The 22,558-nt window shown below is 41.5% G+C and overlaps 1 protein-coding gene across 1 annotated transcript in view; it reads right to left on the reverse strand.

The window, feature by feature from the left end:
- Positions 1–22,558, reverse strand: part of LOC126187646 (chromosome-associated kinesin KIF4A) — a 280,963-nt gene that overhangs the window by 116,934 nt on the left and 141,471 nt on the right. Inside the window, exons 4-5 of the mRNA XM_049928846.1 lie at positions 17,375–17,518; positions 16,955–17,058 (exon numbers count right to left, since the gene is read on the reverse strand). Coding sequence (XP_049784803.1) covers positions 16,955–17,058; positions 17,375–17,518 — 248 coding nt within the window. The remainder of the gene's footprint in view (positions 1–16,954; positions 17,059–17,374; positions 17,519–22,558) is intronic.

The raw sequence follows: 22,558 nt of genomic DNA on the forward strand, positions 1-22,558 counted from the left end.
AATGAGCTGCTCCATTTATGAGATTGGAGGGCCCACCTACCATCTCTTAATGGCCGCTGTTATATCCGGCAACCACCAAGGCACTGTCTTCCACCAGGAGCAACTTGAGGAACAAGGGCTGCAGAAACAATGGTGGTTGTAACGTTTTGGATCACCATATTGATGTTAGCAAGCAACAGAGATCCAACAGTGACAGCAGAAGCGAAAGCGTAGTAATCAGTCTTGGGCAAGTGCCCATGTGAGGGACAGGAAGAGTGGAAACTAGTCTACCACACAAGCTGTCGTCGAGCTCTTCAGTTAACAGATGGTACAAGACCAGGAACGCAAACTGAGAAATCAATGGCCAAGTGTGTGCCACGTGCCACAGTGAAATGAATGAGGGCACCTGTATGTAAGAGGCAAAGGTCGAGTTCAGTCAGTAGATTCTTGTCATCTTTACCATGGCCAGTAATCTTGGTTCCACCCCATAAAGGGTTATGGCCGTTGAAATTACCCGAAACTGGGAAAGGTGGGGGAGTTGAGAAATTAGTGAAGCCAATAGATTTTGTGGTACTTCACCATCTGGAGGCACGTACGTGTTGCAGATGGTGATTTCCTGCATTGTCCTCACCCTGACAGCCACCGCATCTAAAAGTGTTAGAAGGGGCAGGTTCACTATAGACAGAGGTATACATATTCTACCTGACAGCCTATTACAGTCGATACAATTTTTGTAATACCCTGATAGCCACAAAGGATGCGGTTACACATTGCTGGAAACCAGGTTTCCTTAAGGGCAATGCAGAAAGCAGGTGTAATGCTTAAGAGTTGTCATATTCAGCCAGCTAGAGGAAAAAACCACTGCAATTCCACTAGTGGAAGACAGTTTCTGTAGTCTGGGATGGCATGAAGGGATCAAGGAGGCAGTTTACGTTTCAGGGTCATCTGTGGCCACTGGCTGAGTGTTTATACCTATGACCATCGCTGATCAGGCATCAGCGAGATCTAGGTCCAAGAGGGATGCTAAATTATCCACCCCATGAAACTTCCTGGCAGATTAAAACTGTGTGCCCAACTAAGACTCGAACTCAGGACATTTGCCTTTCGCGGGCAAGTGCTCTACCATCTGAGCTACCGAAGCACGACTAACGCCCAGTACTCACAGCTTTACTTCTGCCAGTATCTAGTCTCCTGCCTTCCAAACTTTACAGAAGCTCTCCTGCGAACCTTGCAGAACTAGCACTCCTGAAAGAAAGGATATAGCGGAGACATGGCTTAGCCACAGCCTGGGGGATGTTTCCAGAATTAGATTTTCACTCTGCAGTGGAGTGTGCGCTGATATGAAACTTCCTGGCAGATTAAAACTGTGTGCACGACCAAGACTCGAACTCGAGACATTTGCTTTTCGCGGGCAAGTGGTCTACCATCTGAGCTACCGAAGCACGACTCACGCCTGGTACTCAGCTTTACTTCTGCCAGTATCTCATCTCCTACCTTCCAAACTTTACAGAAGCTCTCCTGCGAACCTTGCAGAACTAGCACTCCTGAAAGAAAGGATATAGCGGGGACATGGCTTAGCCACAGCTCAGATGGTAGAGCACTTGCCCGTGAAAGGCAAATGTCCCGAGTTCAAGTCTCGGTCGGGCACACAGTTTTAATCTGCCAGGAAGTTTCATATCAGCGCACACTCCGCTGCAGAGCGAAAATCTCATTCTGGAAACATCCCCCAGGCTGTGGCTAAGCCATATCTCCGCTATATCCTTTCCTTCAGGAGTGCTAGTTCTGCAAGGTTCGCAGGAGAGCTTCTGTAAAGTTTGGAAGGTAGGAGACGAGATACTGGCAGAAGTAAAGCTGTGAGTGCCGGGCGTGAGTCGTGCTTCGGTAGCTCAGTTGGTAGAGCACTTGCCCGCGAACGGCAAAGGTCCCGAGTTCGAGTCTCGGTCGGGCACACAGTTTTAATCTGCCAGGAAGTTTCATATCAGCGCACACTCCGCTGCAGAGTGAAAATCTCATTCCTGAAGTAATCTTATTTGTATTTTCTTTGTATATGCTTGCCATTAGCTTTTTGTGCTTATTCTGGAGTTTCACAGTACGGTGGTATCCAAATAATGCTTTTAACCTTGCGGAGATTGAATATAAAGAACATGGTATGCATGACCTGAGGTTTTCCCGGCATACAGAAAACTTTAAAATTTCTCAGATATTCAGCCGGGTAGCATCGTCCAAAAGGCACAATATTTCAGCAAGCTAACTTCTTGCCATCTTCAGGCGTTCTTGGAGTCTGATTGATCTCTGATAGAATTTATATAATCTCCACCCCTCTCCGCCAGCCTCCGTATGGGCACTTCCGAGTGGTCCGCGGCCAGTGGTGGGGGAAGGGCGGTGCCCCATGACATATCAAGGGCCGCAGTCCTTCTGCAGCCAAAATTGCTTGCGTAACACTGCTGTTGGGTGATAATGCTTCTTTTTCTTTTTCTTTTTCTTCTTCTTCTTCTTCTTCTTCTTCAGGTGTTCTGACAGGAGCGGATCCGTGTACACTGTCGTCGTGTTTTTATCATACTCTAAGCTGGATCCCAAGCCTTGCTTAACTGGAAACTGCTGTCTTTATTTATTAGTTCGCAATGCAGTTGGATCTCCACTGCGTCATTGAGGCTACCGTCCCAGAAGGTGTTAGATTGCTGTAACACCTTTGTGCCATCGTAGTTCATGTCATTTCCATGTGAGATGTAGTGCTCTGCCACGGCGGACTTGGTCGGCTGTGTGTTGTCTGCATGGCGTTTATGTTCACTACATTTCTCCTCTACTGTCCGGGTGGTCTGGCCTACATGCGTTTTCCCGAACTGGCAATGGATGCTTTAAACTCCTGGTTCCCAGAGTCTTAAGTCGTCCTTGACTGATCCTTATAATGTTGTCATTTTGGATGGAGGGCGAAACACACACTTGACATTGTGTTTTCTGAGTATCCTGCTAATGTGTTCGCAACATAGGGTATAATCGCAGTCGCAACTGATTTTTCTTCATCCTGTGGTCTCAGCTTCTTTGGTCTTAAGGCGCGCTTTATCCGCCGGCTGTTGTAACTATTCATGCGGAATATGACCTGCACGTGCTGCAATTCAGCTGCTGGGCCGTCACAGTTCGATATTTTGCGTGCTCTGTGCACCAGTGTGATCATAACACCCTCTCGCTGTGAAGGAGCACGACAGCTGGAGGCATGCAAATCTGTATGTGTCGGCTTATGGTAGACGCTGTGTCCTATTGTGCCACATGGTCTTCGCTTTATGAGAACATCCAGAGATGGAAGCTGGATGTTTTCTTCTACCTCCATTGTGAACTGATATTCTGGTGCAGTGAGTTCAGATGCTGCAGAAAGTCTTGGAGGTGTTGTCATCCGTGCGGCCAGATTACGAATGTATCGTCTACATATCGAAAAAAGCAAGAGGACTTTTAGATTGCCAACTCGAGAGCTGCTGCTTCAAAAGCCTCCAACAGATATTGGCCACTATTGGTGAGGGCAGACAGCCCATTGCTACTGCATCTGTTTGTTCATATTAGTTCCCATCGAACAGAAAGTATGATGACGTAAGTATGAATGGGAAAACTTTCGTTACTGCTAATCCGAATTTTTCTCCTGTGAGGCTTAGGGAGTCTCTTAGAGGTAACTTAGTAAAGAGGGATACCATGTCAAAGCTCACCATGTGGTCTTCTTGGCCCAGTCGGAAGTTCTGGAGCTGCTGGACGAAAAGTGTGGAAATTCTGATGTGGTGCTGACATTTGCCCACAAAGGGACTGAGCATTGACGTCAGGTGTTTTGCTAATTCATACGTTGGTGCTCCAATGTTGCTTACAATCGGAAGGAGAGGCAATCTATCCTTATGGAATTTAGGTAGTCCGTAAAGTCTAGGAGGTGCAGCTGCTTGTGGACGAAGTTCCTTCACCATCTTATCTTTGAAGGTGTGCTGGAGAAGCTCGACAGTCTTCCTTTTCACGCTGTTGGTAGGATCGTCTTCTATGCTCCGTTTGGTGTCTTCTTCTAATAGGTCATACAATTTTTGCTTGTATCCATCACAGGGTAGTAGGACCATGCAATTCCTTTATCTGCAGGGAGGACAACAGTCTCGGCATCTTCTCAGCACTGCTTAAGTGCTTTTCTCTCTTCCTTTGAGATATTTGGCTTCGGGGAAGCTGCACTGGTGAGTACACAGCACGTTTCCAGTCGTATTTCCTCTGCAGCGCCACGTGGAAGTGCAAGAGTGGCCTGTTCTACCGCACTCATGAATGTTCTGTTGGTAATGTTGTCGGTGTTGGGGCGAAATTCAGCCCCTTTTCAAGTACGGATAAGGTAGTATTGTCAATTACTTTCCCCATACAGTTGACAGTTCTCTGTGGTGGTTTGGCTGCAAGGCATTCGTATTTTGCTGTCTCTCTGCAGGTGGCAGATTGCCAAGCACTGTTGGCTTGAGACCATCTAACAGCATCTACCTACTCCCATGAGTCAGGGGAGAGTGTCAAGGCAAGCTGGAAGTGGAGTGAGAAGAGCTCTCTAGACATCTCGTGGAGTCTGCGTCGAGTGTACCGGATCCTTTCCCTGACCAGGGCCAGGCTAGATCTTCTGGTGATCCGGTTGGCAGTTGTGGTTCTGATACGATGAGTGACCTTCACAAAAGGCAGTATGATTCGGTCCTCTCAGCATCTCGGTAGAAAGACAAGGGAGGCCAGAAGGCGTTCCTCCTTGTTCCGAAGCTTGTCCAGCTTCTTGATTTTGTTGTGCATCTCCTCCCCATAGAGGTACTTGATGTGTGATCTGAGTTGCTTCACTAGACCAAGACTACCTAACTTCTAAGTTATTTGTGTTGGCAGCAGCTCTTAATTCAAACTCTGGCTTGCTTATTTCATCTTGTTTGGAGAAAAGAGTTTGGAAAACCTTATTTTGTAACACCTATTTATTGTAACTGTTGTTAAAGCATTACCATTGCTATCACACAGTGAAGGTATTGATTGTGTCTTGCCACTATTATACTTTACTTATGACTAAAATGTCTCTAGATTTTCTGCCACATTTCAAGAGAGTTTGATAATGGAAACTATTAAAACCATCTCACATTGAAATCCATGTTATATTGAGAGCTAAAACGTCTCCAATGTAGAGGATTTTGCACTCTAGGCAGGTTTTTTCATTGCTTCTGCAACAGTGTTCTGATCTGTTTTGCATACCATGGGGAATCAGCTCCACCTCATAATTTATTTGGTATAAATATCTCAGCTGTTTTGTATCCACGCCACATCTGGTTTATGCTTAGATAGTTCTACTTTTCGAAACAGGTATATTTTTTTGCATTTAATTTTGGTGGGTTTTAGATGCAATGTTATTCTGTCTCACTACAACAACACTGTGGTCACTAATTCTTGTATGTCACGATGTTCCCTATTTGCTCAGGATTATCCATAGCTAAGAGGTCAAGCATGTTTTCGCAACCATTTGCACTTTTAATAGGCTCTGGAACTTATTGCTGATAACAATTTTCAGAGAAAATTAGTACAATTTCAGATGATGTTTTATACATGTATTTTCACCAATATATGAACGGTAGACTCAAGTCATCACCAACTATAATCTACGACTGGGGTACTTATTTGAGATGCTACTCTAGTTTCATTTGAAAAATTCAGCAACTGTCAGAGTGCGAGGATCAGTAAAAGAAACCAATTATTAATTTATTCTGATTACCGTAAGTATAACCTCTGTCCATACTAACTCACAGAAACTACCTACAGCAGAGCCTTGGTTAACCATCACTTTTGGGACTAGGCAGTGGTCAGAATGCTGAAAACATCAGGTAATCAGAGGAGAATGAAATAAGGCAACTTACAGAGCTCAAAATAACGCAATAACCCAAAATTAAGTGAAATATTACGTTTATAATAAACAGAAAATTTTACGCACATCCTCCTTTGCTGCAGAGTGGCTTCTGCATCATTTGACTCCTCTTGCTCAGCATTATATTGTTGCAAAACAAGATCAATGCTCTGGTTCAGCTGGTTGCAGTTGTTTTTGTACAATATTTTAACAGCACTCCTTGTCATCTTCAGGTAATACCTGTAGAATGAGCATCTTTGCTACATTCCACCTCCTATATACTCTTATTACCTCCCCCTCCCCACCCAGCACAGTCGGATGTACTCTGTGGACTGCTCAGAAATCGCTCTCGGCCAACTCTGTGATTTTAGTTGGCAAATTGCTGGGTCACAAGCTTTGCTGACAATGAAACCAGTGACTGTTGATCAGCCCGTCAACCACTCTTATTTCAACAGCTCCTTCAGAATACAGTCCCAAAATGAGGAGTTCTGTCTTAGCACTTTTGTTTCTTCATACTTCATGGAGTCCCCTGTACCCATGCAGTGTTCTGCAACTGCAGATTTCGTTGGTTACTTAAGTTTGGTGTTTCTTGCACCTTTCTTCGATTATTGGGGAGACTGTAAGGGCACAAGCCTTACCGCATTTACAAGGAATCTGATCAACAACTGGTTTACGGAGCCTCAAGACATCTTTCACTTTTCCTAAAGGGCATATCACATTGAGACAGGATTCCACCAATTTTGTTTGCTACTTTTCTGACTCCACCCAGCTGGGCACCCGACAACAGTACTAACAGCTGATTTGCCAGGAAAGCCTAAGAAAACACATCAGATACCTCTACCAGGAGGAGATGAATCAGAGACATAAGAAGCTGGATAAATGTCATAACAGCAGAGAGCATCTACTCAGCTCTCTCACCTTTCTGATGAGCTGCCATAACCACAGCACAGTACCAACAAAAGCAAGGATCGTCCATCATATAAAACTGATCTCGAGACTACCAAACAAGTCTCGAAGTTTGTACATCTGTCAGCAAGAGAACAGCCACAAAAAGAGCAATAATGAACCAAATAAACCTCATGGGGAAAAGAGATTGATAACACACCAAAATCAGTTCTGGGAAAGGGACTCAGTTTTACACCAACATCGAACACTATACCTGTTGCAGATTTCACCAGTGTTATAGAACAAGTAATTTCCACCCTCCCTAGTGATGATGTGGAAGACATACATTGGGAAATGTGCTGTGCGCTCACTAGAGCCAACCCACCAAGGGTGAACGTCATTAAAGTGGAAAGAGCTGCCATTCAAAAACTAGAGAATGACCCTAAAATAGTCATCCTACCAGTGGAAAAAGGAAATGCCACTGTAGAGCTATTGCTATCAGAACACAATTGCAAAATGTATGACCTATTCGAAGATCCAGCACACACAAAAGTGAAAGGAGACCCGACCAACAGAGTGAAGAAAAAGAAGAAGAAGAAGAAGAAGAAGAAGACCACTGAGCTTCTGAACCAGTACCTGCTGAAGGAAATCATCAAGAAGCTTTGACCACAAGCTGCTGCACCAAGTTCTCCAAGTTTTAGATAACTGCAGCAGTAAAGAAATTGCTTCACTACTAGCTTAAAAACAGATAACGTAATTATTGATGGCACGACACGGCAGTAAGTACATAATGGTTACTATAGTGCTGTACACATTACTACTACTGCTATTATTAGTGGTTGTTGTCAGACACAAAGCATCATCAACAGCCTCAAGTCCTCCAATTTCTACCAACCAACCAAATAAATATCATTCATCTTTCATCATTTTAAAAATAGAAGTGTCCCAAGAAAAGTCTTTCATTCTACAGTTTAGTTAGGTACTAAACTTTGTGATAGTGACAGACGGCAGGGGAGGGCGGGGGTACTAGCTCGTGTCTGTCTGCACTCGGGGGTAATGGTCTACGACATCAGTGTTTGCAAAAGTTATCGAAAAGGCTGTGTATGTAAGGATAATTGCTCATTCTATATCACATAATTTGCTATCAAATGTACCGTTTGGCTTTACAAGTAGTTTAACAACTGAAAATGCTATATTCTCTTTTCTCTGTGAGGTACTCGATGGGCTAAACAAAAGGTTTCGAACGCTTGGCATATTTTTTGATTTAACTAAGGCATTTGATTGTGTTTATCACAAAATATTGCTCCAGAAGTTAGACCATTACGGAATATGGGGAGTAGATCACAATTGGTTCACCTCTTACTTTAGCAACAGGCAGCAAAAGGTCATTATTCACAATGTTGATAACGGCTGTGATTTGGGGTCTGAGTGGGGTACTTTGCCCTCTAGCATTACGGGTAACTCTAAAATATTTCTGTTTGCTGGTGACACTAGTTTGGCAGTAAAGGATGTTGTGTGCAACATTAGCTCAGTTTCGAATAGTGCAGCACATGACTAAGTTCACGGCTTGTAGAAAATAAACTAATGCTAAATCACAGTAAGACACAGTTTTTACAGTTTCTAACACACAATTCAACAAAACCTGACATTTTAATTTCACAGAAAGGAAATGTGATTAGTGACACTGAACAGTTCAAATTTCTAGGTGTTCAGATAGATAGTAGGCTGTCGTGGAAAGCCCACATTCAGGATCTTGTTCAAAGACTTAATACTGCCAATTTTACTATTCGAACGCTATCAGAAGAGTGTGATCATCCGACACGAAAATTAGTCTACGTTGTTTATTTTCATTCGCTTGTGTCATTTGGTATTATATTTTGGGGTAACTCTTCCCAAAAATTCAAGCTTTCGCAACATAACGGTTGCTTCGTCAGGAAAGAGGGAAGGAGAGAGAAGGAGAGGGAAGAGGGAAGGATGTGGGTTTTAAGGGAGAGGGTAAGGAGTCATTCCAATCCCGGGAGCGGAAAGACTTACCTTACGGGGAAAAAAGGACAGGTATACACTCGCGCAACACACACATATCCATCCGCATATACATTTATATATATATATATAAAAATAGAAGGAAACATTCCACGTGGGAAAAAATATATCTAAAAACAAAGATGATGTGACTTACCAAACGAAAGCGCTGGCACGTCGATAGACACACAAACAAACACAAACATACACAAACATACACACAAAATTCTAGCTTTCGCAACCAACGGTTGCCTCGTCAGGAAAGAGGGAAGGAGAGGGAAAGACGAAAGGATTTGGGTTTTAAGGGACAGGGTAAGGAGTCATTCCAATCCCGGGAATGGAAAGACTTACCTTAGCGGGAAAAAAGGACGGGTTTACACTCGCACACACACCATATCCATCCACACATATACAGACACAAGCAGACATATCACTGCTTGTGTGTGTGTGTGTGTGTGTGTGTGTGTGTGTGTGTGTGTGTGTGTGTGTATACCCGTCCTTTTTTCCCCCTAAGGTAAGTCTTTCCACTCCCGGGATTGGAATGACTCCTTACCCTCTCCCTTAAAACCCAAATCCTTTCATCTTTCCCTCTCCTTCCGTCTTTCCTGACGAGGCAACCGTTGGTTATGATGTGACTTACCAAACAAAAGTGCTGGCAGGTCGATAGACACAAAATTCAAGCTTTCGCAACAAACGGTTGCTTCATCAGGAAAGAGGGAAGGAGAGTGAAAGACGAAAGGATGTGGGTTTTAAGGGAGAGGGTAAGGAGTCATTCCAATCCCGGGAGCGGAAAGACTTACCTTAGGGGGAAAAAAAGGACAGGTATACACTCGCGCGCGCACACACACACACACACATATCCATCCGCACATACACAGACACAAGCATACTGTGTGGATGTTTGTGTGTCTATCGACCTGCCAGCACTTTCGTTTGGTAAGTCACATCATCTTTCTTTATATATATATATATATATATATATATATATATATATATATATATTTAAAAGAAAGATGATGAGACTTACCAAACAAAAGCGCTGGCAGGTCGATAGACACACAAACAAACACAAACATACACACAAAATTCTAGCTTTCGCAACCAACGGTTGCCTCGTCAGGAAAGAGGGAAGGAGTGTCTTGTGTCTGTGTATGTGTGGATGGATATGTGTGTGTGTGCGCGCGCGACTGTATACCTGTCCTTTTTTCCCCCTAAGGTAAGTCTTTCCGCTCCTGGGATTGGAATGACTCCTTACCCTCTCCCTTAAAACCCATATCCTTTTGTCTTTCCTTCTCCTTCCCTCTTTCCTGACGAGGCAACCGTTGGTTGCGAAAGCTAGAATTTTGTGTGTATGTTTGTGTTTGTTTGTGTGTCTATCGACCTGCCAGTGCTTTTGTTTGGTAAGTCTCATCATCTTTCTTTTAAATATACAAATATATTTTTCCCACGCGGAATGTTTCCCTCATTATATATATATATATATATATATATATATATATATATATATATATATATATATATATATTTTCAATAATGACATTTCTTGTAAGCAATATTAGCTTATTCCCAAGATTAAGCAGCTTTCACTCGGTTAATATCGGCAGAAATCAAACCTGCATTTGAATCGGACTTCCTTAACAGTTGTGCAAAAAAGTGTGCAGTATATTGCTGCATCCATTTTCAATAAGCTACCACTCGAATTCAAAAATCTTAGCAGTAATCCACGCGCTTTCAAATCAGAACTGAAGAGTTTCCTTGAAAACTTAAGCTGATTATTATTGTATTGTTGATTACGGTTACTTAAACTTATGGACTGATTTTTTCGGGTGCATAAACATTTTATTTTTATCTGTTATTACTTTCATGTTTTAATTTCATGTACTGACACATTCCATGACCTTGGAGATTTGCTCCTCAATTTGGTCCTACGGAACTTGGCGAGTAAATAAAAAATAAATAAAGGTTGGGAATGACCTGTGTCCTATTGTCAGTAATATAGGCACACCAACAGCCTAGCTGGCCAAATATTTAATGTCAGTATTAAGCCCTTATGTCAGTAAATGTCAGCACCACATCACGAACTCTCTACATTTCATTCAACAGGTGCAAGAACTACATCTCTATGACCAGGACCTTATGGTGGGCTTTAATGTGGTATCCCTCTTCACCAGAGTGCCCCATGCTGATTTCCTGAAGTTGATGAGACAGAAATTCAACCTAACAATCACTAATCTCTTCGAATTTGTCCTCGCATCTAGAATTATCTCTGTTCAGTGGTGACTATTATGAAAAAACTAATGGTGTCGCCATGGGAAGCCCTCTGTCATCACTTATAGCAAACTTGTTTGTGGAGGACTGCGAAGAGAAAGCTCTGGAAACAGCTGCACTGAAGCCTACATGCTTTTTCAGATATTTTGATGCCACATTGGTAGTGTGGCCACATAGGAATGAAAGACTTGAGGAGTTCCTCTAATGTCTAAACACACTGCACCCCAGTATCAAATTCACCATGGAGTCAATCGCAGAATGGACGGGACTATAGGACAATGTGTGTACAGGAAAGCCACCCACACTGATTAGTATCTACAGGCTGCCAGTTGGCGTCATCCTTCACAGTGTGAGGCTATGCTATGTACACAGGGCCTGTGCAATATTGGATAAAGGAAGCCTATAAAGACAGCTTAACCACGTTAAGCATGTTTTCAAGAAGGATGGATACAACGAGAGACAAATTCAACGTGCTTTCAGGTAAAAAGTACAAGCCCAGTAGACAGAAAACAATGATGAGCAGAAGATAGTGGCATATCTGTCTTACACCGGCGAAGTATCTTACAAAATTGGCACAATCCTGGACTGATGTAACTTTAAATTTGTATTCTGTCCACCTCCGGGAAACTGTGTCTATTAGACACGGTGAAATGACTGTGCTCCATAAACCAGGCGTTTACCACATGCTGTGTAGATGCGGTAAGGTGTATATTTGGGAGACTGTAGGGACAATCTAAGATAGATGCAAGGAACACAGAAGAGACAATGAACTTACACAAACAACAATATCTGGGGATCCACAACACTGCATGGCTACAGGGGACTCCATGAAGTATGAAGAAACTGAACTGCTAAGACAGACCTTGTCATTTTGGGACTGTGTTCTGAAGGAGGCTATTGAAATACGAGTGGCTGTTGGGCTGATGAGCAGGGATACTGGGTTCACCCTCTAAGAGAGCTTGGGACCCAGCACTCAGCGAACTAAAATTACAGTGTTGGCCGAGGGTGACTTGCATACCAGATGCAGGCCACAAGAGTGCAGATGGATCAGAGTTTACATCTAGCATCCAGCGGCCATTCCCCCACCACTCCAATTGTCATGGCATGTGAGTGCCAGTAAAGGAATGGGTGGGGAAGGAAGACATCAAAGCAATTCAGAGGCATGCTGCTAGATTTGTTACTAGTAGGCATTATCAACACGCACATCTTTTCGCAAAATGCTATTAATAAAGTTTAGAGAACTGGCATTTGAAGCTGACTGCTGACTGATCCTACTGCCACCCATGTACTTTTCGCATAAGGACCATGAAGACAAGGTACGCGAAATTACGACTTATATGGGCAGTTGTTTTTCCCCCTCACAATTTGTGAGTGCAGCAGGAAAGGCAATGAACACCGGCGGTACAAGGTACTTCCTGCCATCCACCATACAGTGGCTTGTCGAGTATGTAAATAAATGTAGATATCATGTATGATGTGACAAGCCAACGGGGTGAGGGAAAGGGAGTGTTTACATCTGTATCATCAGTAGGTGATCGCCACTCTCATTTGAGTTCTCAGAGTATTCATGTAACACTTGCATGAATAAAGGTTTATATGAATAAATTCTGGAAAACATGATAAAAATAACACTAACAACTTATTTAAAAAAGGATATTTAAATAAATAAAATTTGTCTGTTCATCATGATTATTTCACTGTATGCTCTATTCGGGATAGCAGGATAAATTGCTTCTCACCATACAGAGGAGACATCAAGTCGCAGACACAAACAATACAAAGACTGCTAAACAATAAAGTTTTCAACCAAAAGGCCATCTTCTGAATGGGAAAAACCACACACACACACACACACACACACACACACACACACACACACACACACACACACTTTCACAGAAGTCCATGTCACACACGTGACAACTGTGGTTTAAATGTATAGTAGTCTTTTCACTGAGCCTGTCTGCAACTCAACATCTCCTGCATATGGTGGGGAGTGATCTATCCTTTTCATGAAGTTATTCCATAGTGGACTTTCCACTGTCAAATCCCCTACCTTCTGCGGACCTAACCACTGCAGTCTTCAGTTCAATTAACATCCATCTCACCATACCCTTATTAATGTTTGCTGTTGCTGGTGTACATAAAATGTTCTTACTCACTCACAAACAAATGAGTTACAAAATAGATAAAATTATGATAAATTATTCTTTCCACTGCTTATTGTAGGAAATTAGTCGCTCACACACAGCAGATGTTCCCGTGGCAGTTATAAGTTCTAAACTGCGAGAAAAACAATTTGCTTGATGATTATTTAACAGCTTACAGTAAATGGAACAAGCTACTTGTCATTTGTACCACAGACATTGCAATATGTTGGCTTATTAATGAACACCTTTTGTTCTTATGTTATATGCCATCCTACCATTCCTTTGGGTGGTTGTAGTATTTGTAACAAATTGCAATCTTATTCAGTAATTATACTTTGTTGAATTCTGAAGCTGGCAACGTACAGTTTCAGATATCGTCCCAATAGCAAAGTTGATCAAGCTGCAGGCCTGCCACCTAGATCTTTATATTAGCTTACCATCAAGTACCAAATGCTGTTAAACTGACCATGAACTTTAACAGAGGTGAAACAGTTCTGCTGGAAACCACTGAACATTGTATTTTGGGTCGAAACAAGTGCATTAATCATCTTTAGTTTGAATACACAACAAATAGTGGTACCCTTTAAGGAAATGGCAACAACGGATATAACAAGTTGCACAGACCATCTAAGACGTGACGGGAAGCGCAAATTGCAACCAGTTACAGATTGTGGTCAATATCAAAATTTCTGAAAAATGGCAGACAGTTTCAAAACCATTCTTAGTTATGGTGCTTTAGCAGAGGTTAACACATTTTTTAGAACTGATCATGGGTCTCTGGTTTTTGGCAGAGCTGAAGACCTTTGCTAGTTTTAGGTTGTGACTTCCGAGGCTTGCACAACAACGCAAACCTGTAAGATCCCTGTAAACAGTTCAGGGATGCATTAAGGGGAGTTAGAACAGAAAAAAAATTTCACGTTTTCAGATTTTTATCTCATTACTAAATTTGCAATTTTCCAAATAAAATGATTATATATATGGTCTCAGCTCTCCATTTTATTTTATTTTAAAAAATATAATCTACATCAGTTGAAAACGTTAAAATTTGTATGTGCATTACTTCAAGATCTAATATAATCAGTATTTTTTTTATATAGAAGGCTGATGATTGCTGTGTTATAAATGTTATGTACAGAAGAGGATGGGCACCAAGTTGAGGAAGTTGAAAAAGTTTGAGAGACAAGGAACTTTCTGATGGTAAAACCATAAAAGGCAGGCTGGCAGACAAAATGATTGATGAACTACAGCACTGTTATGGGATGACCATTAGAAATAACATTGAGGATGTGTTGAAAATGAAGCAGGCAGTATGGGCAACCTTCTTCCACAGACTGTCAACTGATGAAGGCCTCCTGGACCTGATTCATGGTGCAATTACTGCAATGCCCAGTACTCAAACAGTTCATACAGCCATAAACATTCCATCCCAGCAGCAGTCATGGATGTCATAAAACCTGTTTACAGAGACCTGGCAAATCCTGAATTACTGAAGAAGTGTCTGCATGGTCAGACTCAAAATCCCAGTGAGTCGTTCAATAATCTTATATGGACTCGCATACCAAAAAATGTTTTTGTTGGAATGAAGACACTAAAGTGTGAGGTCAGTGATGCTGTTATTGCTTTTAATGATGGCAACATTGGTAGGGTGAAAGTGCTACAGCATATGGAAATTAATCCTGGTGCAAACTGCATCAGAGAACTTGAACGGATGGACAAGGTTCACATTGATGAGCCAGAATATGCAGCACAGGTGGCCACTAACGAGTCCAGAAAGAAGAAAAAACTTTGAAAAAGATCAAGAGGATGATACGAAGTATGGTGCAGGGTGCTTCTGAATGACTAAAAATAAAAAAAATTAAGAATATATTAATTGGGTTTCAGTCTTTTGAAACTTTAGAAGCCGTTCCTGAAAATTTATATTTTCTGTTGCATTTTTTCCCTAAATCTCATAAAGCACTTCGAGTAGAGTATTCAAATTTTCAGGGAGTAATAACATACATATCCTGAGTCTACTGAACTAAAAGAAGATCATAATGCTGTGTCTAATTAAAATTATTTACGAAAATGTACAAAAAAGTACACGAAATTTTAACCGTGTAATCAAAAAATTTTATTTCCGAAAGCAATGGCTGAAATGCAATTATTTTAGTTCAGAAGACACAGAGCACACAGTTTAATGTCCTGTAACAGTTTCATGTCAATGGCTGTAGTGGTTCCTGGAATATAGGGAAGCCAAGTCACTAAATTTAACATTGTCGGGATAGGATGGTCCAACTCCCCCTAAGCAACAAAGACAGTCACACACAATGACAAAGACAATTTTCTACCCCATCAACTTTGCTGCACAGGGCTCTAAAATATTTGTATATGATCCTACTAGTTAAGACTATTACAATATTAGAGATCAACTGTCGAAACAGTCACAAGGAAGTACCAGAGTTTAAAACACTACAGACAACTTGTGGCTAGACCAGGACTTATACCTTATCAACTTTAATTTTATTGAAAAAATTAATTAGTAAGCGATATAGTTGCTGGCCAGTACGAGGCAAAATGTTACACACACACACACACACACACACACACACACACACACACACACACACACACGAGAGAGAGAGCGAGAGAGAGAGCGAGAGCGCGAGAGAGAGCGCTACAATTTTTCCAAACCAGGGCAAATACTTGTGTATTCCTGCCACTGTCAAAACTTATTCTCCAGTTAATTTCACTATCACTGGTTCAGTATCCTGTGTTTATTCTCTGGTTAGAGTTATTACATGTTTGTACAACACGTTTTCTGCCCTCTTCCATGCACAGGACTAAAGTGGCCACTAACCGGGAACTGTGAAACTGGCCCTTAGCAGTACAGCAACTCAGCAAATATTTTCTCTCAAAATTTCATTCTTACTGTATGCACCGAGAAGACAGTATGTAATCTTTCTTACCTGTTATTCTTGTTAGTTGTTTATTTGTACTCTGGTAGTCTGAATCTATGGATTTCACTAATAATTATAATAATGCTTATCATTCGCACACCCAGTGAACAACATATACAAACAGCGATTGGCATTCATCAGTTCGGGTTTATCTGGCAAAGCTCCTGTATCCCTGTCCGCTTTTGTCTACAGGGAAGTTTTTTATTTCTAGACATGACGGGAATTATTCTGGCAGACACAACACATACACTATGCATATACTCAAAAATCAACCTATGATTCGTTCAGATATAAACTTAGAATGTGTTCAAAAACCAACAGGTATGCGTTTCAAAATCATATGAACAATCGATAGACCAATGCGTGCTGGATTCTAGACGCCCTGAGAACAAGGTTTCACACACACACACACACACACACACACACACACACACACACACACACACACACACAAAACAATGATATTACCCTAGCTTTTTGAACTATTAGATCATTCCTAGAAGAAGTGATGGATAGAATTTATAGGAAACTAGCTTTTTGAACTATTAGATCATTCCTAGGAGAAGCGATGGATAGAATTTATAGGAAACTGTGATCACTCCGACTCTAGGATGAGAGGGACACACCTGTAGTGAATTCCAGATGGTATATTGGTAATCCTCACATATAGTGTTTTAAATGATAGTTTAGTATGTACACCTTTTTTTCTTTTCACGAGTTTATTATCACGTCTATCAGAACTGAAGATACCCAGTACAGTTAAATTTCTGTTTTCCTTAATGAAGATTATATGCTGGGTAGATGTTCATGCCAATTTCACAGCATTCAAAATAGTGAATTAGTTGATCAATGAGACTTACACATTGTCACTTTGTTGTTGATGAATGCTTATGGTGAAAATTGCATGACTCCTGCTTGAATGTGCATTCATTGCTGTCGCTCCAGTTGCTCGACATGATGATCCCTAATGAATAAATGGTGTTAGTACACAAAATTAAGAAGAAAGCTAAGCTGTAAGCACTCAAGATTTACTTTAAGCCTAATATTTGCATATGTGTGAATTTTTTTTTAAAGTATTTTTTAAGTGATTCATAAATTTCTACACAGAGGCAGAGAAATGATTTTCTCCAATTACATTGCCTGACAATGTCAAAAGAGTTTAAATACAAAAAACTTTTATATCTTGGTAATGGAAAGAACCATTTCCAAGCTGGTGTTATATACACTAACCCTCAAAAGAAGAATTAGGAAAGTAAGAAAAAAAATCATGTAGCCTATACCTGTACGAGGGCTGCAACAGTGCCTTCGAAGTCCGTCACTGGAACTTCTGTCAAATTAGGTATTTTTATAGTTCTTCCATCTTCCCTAATATCGACAACACATCGCATGGGAGCCAGAAGATCAAAAAGTTGTTCTTGGTACAGCTGTAAATATCAGAAACATTACTGTTAACATAGTTATGATATCAATTAAACACCGATAAGCATATAGGTCAATTTTGTCTCCTGACAAAACCATTTATCCCATTTCTTAACAAGAAAATAACAAGACACAAGGTATTAATAAGAAAAATTTGCACTTTTCAGACCGAAGTGGTTCCACAGCGGAGACAAATTTTAGAGGGGGAGAACAAACACTAAATGGGAACCAAAGACGTGAAAAGGTGAGGTAAGGTGAGGTAAGAAAAGGAGGAGGAACAAAACTGTGAGATAGACCAGAAATCAGGATGGTAGTCAGACTGACATAAGCAAGGATACCGAGAGGGGGGTGGGGGGGAAGAGGCACAGGGGAAGGAGCAAGGGCAGGGAGAGATGATGATAACTGAAGAACTGTTTTGGCTCAGACATATTTGAAAATAAGTGTCTCTTATGGATGGATCTTCACAGTTCATACTGAGTTTGCAAAATAAATATTGTGGACCTTTAACCACTTTAGATCTGCCGGCGGCACAGGTCTCCCACCATGTGACCTAGTTCCACCTTCAGTGGGTCTTGATAGCTGCCAAGAAACAATGCAGCATATGCCCATATTGAATTTGAATGAGCATCTTGCTATGAGAATTCTATGTCTTTGTGTCACCTATATGACATCAGTGCTTGCAAAATTACAAGTTCTGCGAAACGTGGGTGGCGCACACCCGTGAATTACAGTGTCCAAGTAATTTATCTCACTTGTTTACTTTTCTTGTTATTCCTTTGATTATAAAGTACTTCATCTCCCTAGTATATTTTCATGATTTCGACTGATCGTGATTGCAGACTAATCTTTCACCCTATGTTTTATCATTAATCACCTGTTTCACTTATACCTCTTCCTTCCGATAAATTTTAATACTCGGATGCTAAACAACAATCATTGTCCGAGTAGGTACAAATTGAGTGTATTAACAACACACTCACGAGTTAATGTGTAACACGTAATTTAAACATGTCAAGTCAATTCATTCTACTCTAGTTACATATAACCTGAAACAACACTTACCTTTTGTATGGGCGTTTAATGCCACTTCTCCCATCATCGCTATATCAATGTTCTTTATGCAAATCTTTCCTTCGTGCATGTTTTTCAATGGCACTAGTCATAGTTTAATCTTGTTGCGGCCACAGTTCGCTCAACGCACACTTTCCAGGCATTTTAATCATAATTTTAATAAGAAGCACACCTGTTCTGCAGTGTTTCCATAAACACGTGTTACAAGTTGAGATGGCCGATAAATCACAGACTGATACTTTGCCACAAACATTTTCTTGTTACACGTGTAATATTTGGTTAAGAATTCCACATCCATTTCCATTACTGCCAATATACAGTATCTCCTACTACCAGCACTGCAGTAATCAGCTAACATACCACAAACAGTGTCAGTTGCCAATACTGCAGGTTAATTATACCCTCACTGTATTCTATGTGAGTGAGGCGGGGATAGCTTTACCCCTCTCGCCCTGCACGTCATTCTGTCAAGTTAATTATACCCTCACTTAATTATACCCTCACCGTATTCTATGTGAGTGAGGCGGGGATAGCTTTACCCCTCTCGCCCTGCACGTCATTCTGTCGAGTGACCCTCATAGCTGCTTTGGCCTTTGACCTATACAAGGAGTCTTTTCACCTTTTTAACTTCGACAAGTTAACTGATTTTTAAGTTTGACGATAATTGTCAAGACAAAAATAAGGACTTATATGGACTGTAATTTAAGAAAGGACAAAAAGGCACTTATAAAGACTTTACTGCACTGTTCTTACAGACTGTCCAGGGACATTAATGTCGCCACCTGTCAAAACACTGAATAACAACCTTTTGCTGTGCAAGTCACTGAGACACTTGTGGAAAGAGAATCAATGAGGTTCTGCGAGGTACAACAGCAATGTGGAGCCACGTTTACTCCACTGCCATGGCTAGCAATGAGGTTCTATGCTGCACATGGCCTGGTTGAGGTGGTCCTACAGATTATGGACTGGGTTTAAATCTGGGGAGTTTTGTGGTCGGAGGAGTACAGTAAACTCATCCCGGTACTCTTTGAACCACACATTTACACTGCAAGCTGTGTGACACACTGTGCTCGTAGGTGGCATTGTACTGAGGAAATACAAACTGATACACTGTGCCTTCCAGAATGACGTCACACGCGGAATGCCACAGAAACATTCCCAGGCCATAATGTTCCCTCCTTCGGTCTAGACCGTTCTAATGAACCACTTAGTGGACATCCATTTGCAGTACTTGCAGGGAAATTTCAGCCTTCATTGCCGACAAACAGCGTCAGCATGGATGCATGAACCAGTCGCCTGTGTGGAGGCCAATAAACAGCAAAATTCGCTGAACAGTCACTGAGGAGACATTGTTGGCAGTCCCTTGGTTCATCTGGACAATCAGTTGCTCAACAGTTTCACACCTAGTCACCCATACACATCTATGGCCCATGGTGTATCAGTTTTCTCGGCGCTGGTTTTTTGTAGTTCCACTTTGCAACGCACAGTATACTCTAAACACATGGTATGGGAACAGTTTACAAACACAGCCACTTGAGAAATGCTTCCACACTTGGCTTGAAAGCCAATGATCATGCCCTTTTGGCTGATCACTGTTTCCATATTACAGGAATGATTGCACTGATTACCACATCCATCCGACATGCTTCATATACTCTCCACTGTTAGTACTGCCACCTGCCATCTGTGAGTGGTTATTGGATACTTACATCAGACATAGGTGACTGACATTAATGAGACTGGACCATGCATTTGTAGAGCATCATTCTTTGTGTTTGCTGATGGCAATAATCTCCTGCTCCCACTGTAGGGCTAACCTTTGATGGGAGGAACTATTTCTGCTATGTTTAAGATTTTGATAGTTGTAGATATAGTTAGATATGTACGTAAATGTAAATATGTGTATGTGTGTGTGTGTGTGTGTGTGTGTGTGTGTGTGTGTGTGTTTCTTCGAGTAATTTTGCCATGGCGATGGCACGCGTGCAGGTGCGCATTGTCTTGTTGGAAGAGGACTTTCCTCCTTGCTAAACCTGGCCTTTTTCACATTTTTTGTTGCAATTTGTCCAGAAGGTTAGTATAGTATTCTCCAGTAATTGTTTTCCCAGTGGGGGGAGAATCTACAAACAGAATCCCCTTCGCATCCTGGCAGAGAATCACCATGTTTCCACTGTTTTGACTGCCGTTTTGTCTCTGGGGTATAGTAGTGCACCCATGTTTCACCTGTGTTCACAATACGGCACAAAAAATATTGCTCCGATACATCCATTCTCATGCATTTTCGATCCAGCATCAAGAGTTGCAGCACCTATCTTGCAGTTAATTTTTTTCATTTCTAATTCTTCAGTTAAAATGTGATATACCCTTTCAAATGATATATGACAAGTGTGAGCAGTTTCACGCATTGTCAATCAGCGATTCTCCATGACCATTTTGTGCACTTCTGCAACGATTTCTGGAGTAATGACACATCTTGGCCGACCACTGCGCAGACCATCATTTAAGCTCTCACAACCAAATTTAAATTCATTTGTCCACTTGGCAACAGTTGAATATGGAGGAGCAGAGTCCCCTAGTGTATTTTGGGAATCGGCATGAATGTCCTTTGCTTTCATATCTTTCTTTACGAAGTAGTTAATCACTGCTCGAATCCCTAATTTTTCCATCTTCGCAAATCACCACGCAGGAATAACAACAGAGCCATGTCATCGCCATAGCTCTCTTCCAAGAGCACTGACATGGCAAGTGTTTACAGGCAACAGTCCAATGAATATCATGTTACTCGTTGCGCTAGTGCTGACCTGCCGCGGTGATTCCAAGAACTTTTCGAACAATCTTCGTAATTTGCAACAAAGGGCGAGTGAAGCGAAGATGTGAATGTTGCGAAGGATGAATTCTACAATTTTTGAAAAACTGTAGTTTGCACACAGATGGATAGTCACTTCATTATGCAACCAGTTTCATTCATGCATACAATCCTCAGGCACACTGTGACAGCTTAATCAAATTTATGACAACGCATAATCACTATTAAGCACAATCTCACAAACCAACATGTCAATTCAACTCAGGTTTCCATATGATGCTTAATGGTGATTAGGGTTGTCATATATTTTATTATATCACAATATAACTGAAGATAGTCCATTCATGAATGCTGGTTACGTGATTGAGTGACAATACAGCTACGAGCAAACCACTTTCTCCCCCCTCCCCCCCCAAAATTCTGGAAACTGTCAGCTCCTCTAAATAATTCTACATTTACTTGTTTGTATTCAGCTACTGCTTCCATCATCATATCAGATCACTGAAGATGGTCTCAATGACAATTTTACACACATCATAAGGGACTCTTTCAGGTTCTTACAATAGGCTTCGATAATTACGTAAAATGGGTGAATATGTTGTTGGAAATATGGTTTCTCGGACAGCTATGCTAACCACTGGGTCAAGCAAGATTAAGCATCTCAGTTCAGCAAGATTAAGCATCTCAGTTGAGCAAGTTCTCAATAGTAACCATAATTACATTGGATTAAGTTTGTGAATGTGTGTCCATTGGTAGTGTAAGGATACAATTGTTAACCACAATTTGATTTGGGCGAGTACAACATGTTGGCATGATTTCCATAGCTGTGGATGAAGTATGAGGGGTGCCGTTCCACTGCATATGCTCATGGGGTTGTGGCAGTTTGGGTAGCAGGGCAAGGAGGAAGGAATCCCCATTAGGTGATATCAGTTGGATACACGTCTTTATTATATGGTAGGGGGCCAAAGTCCCCAGCACAGCTGTAGAGGTAAGCGGACAACGAGGGGAGGGGTAGGAAGAGTCTTTCTTAAGGGAGAATCTACTTATTTCTGGCTTCCTGATGTGTTGTACAATCAAATATATTGAACATTTGGTTCTTATGTTTCTCTTGTGATGTGGCAGAATGGTGGTGGTGGGAGAGTTGGCGAGGGGGAGGAGAGGGGGGAGGAGA

This window comes from Schistocerca cancellata, chromosome 5, assembly GCF_023864275.1.
Source record: "Schistocerca cancellata isolate TAMUIC-IGC-003103 chromosome 5, iqSchCanc2.1, whole genome shotgun sequence".
NCBI classification, from domain to species: Eukaryota; Metazoa; Arthropoda; class Insecta; order Orthoptera; family Acrididae; genus Schistocerca; species Schistocerca cancellata.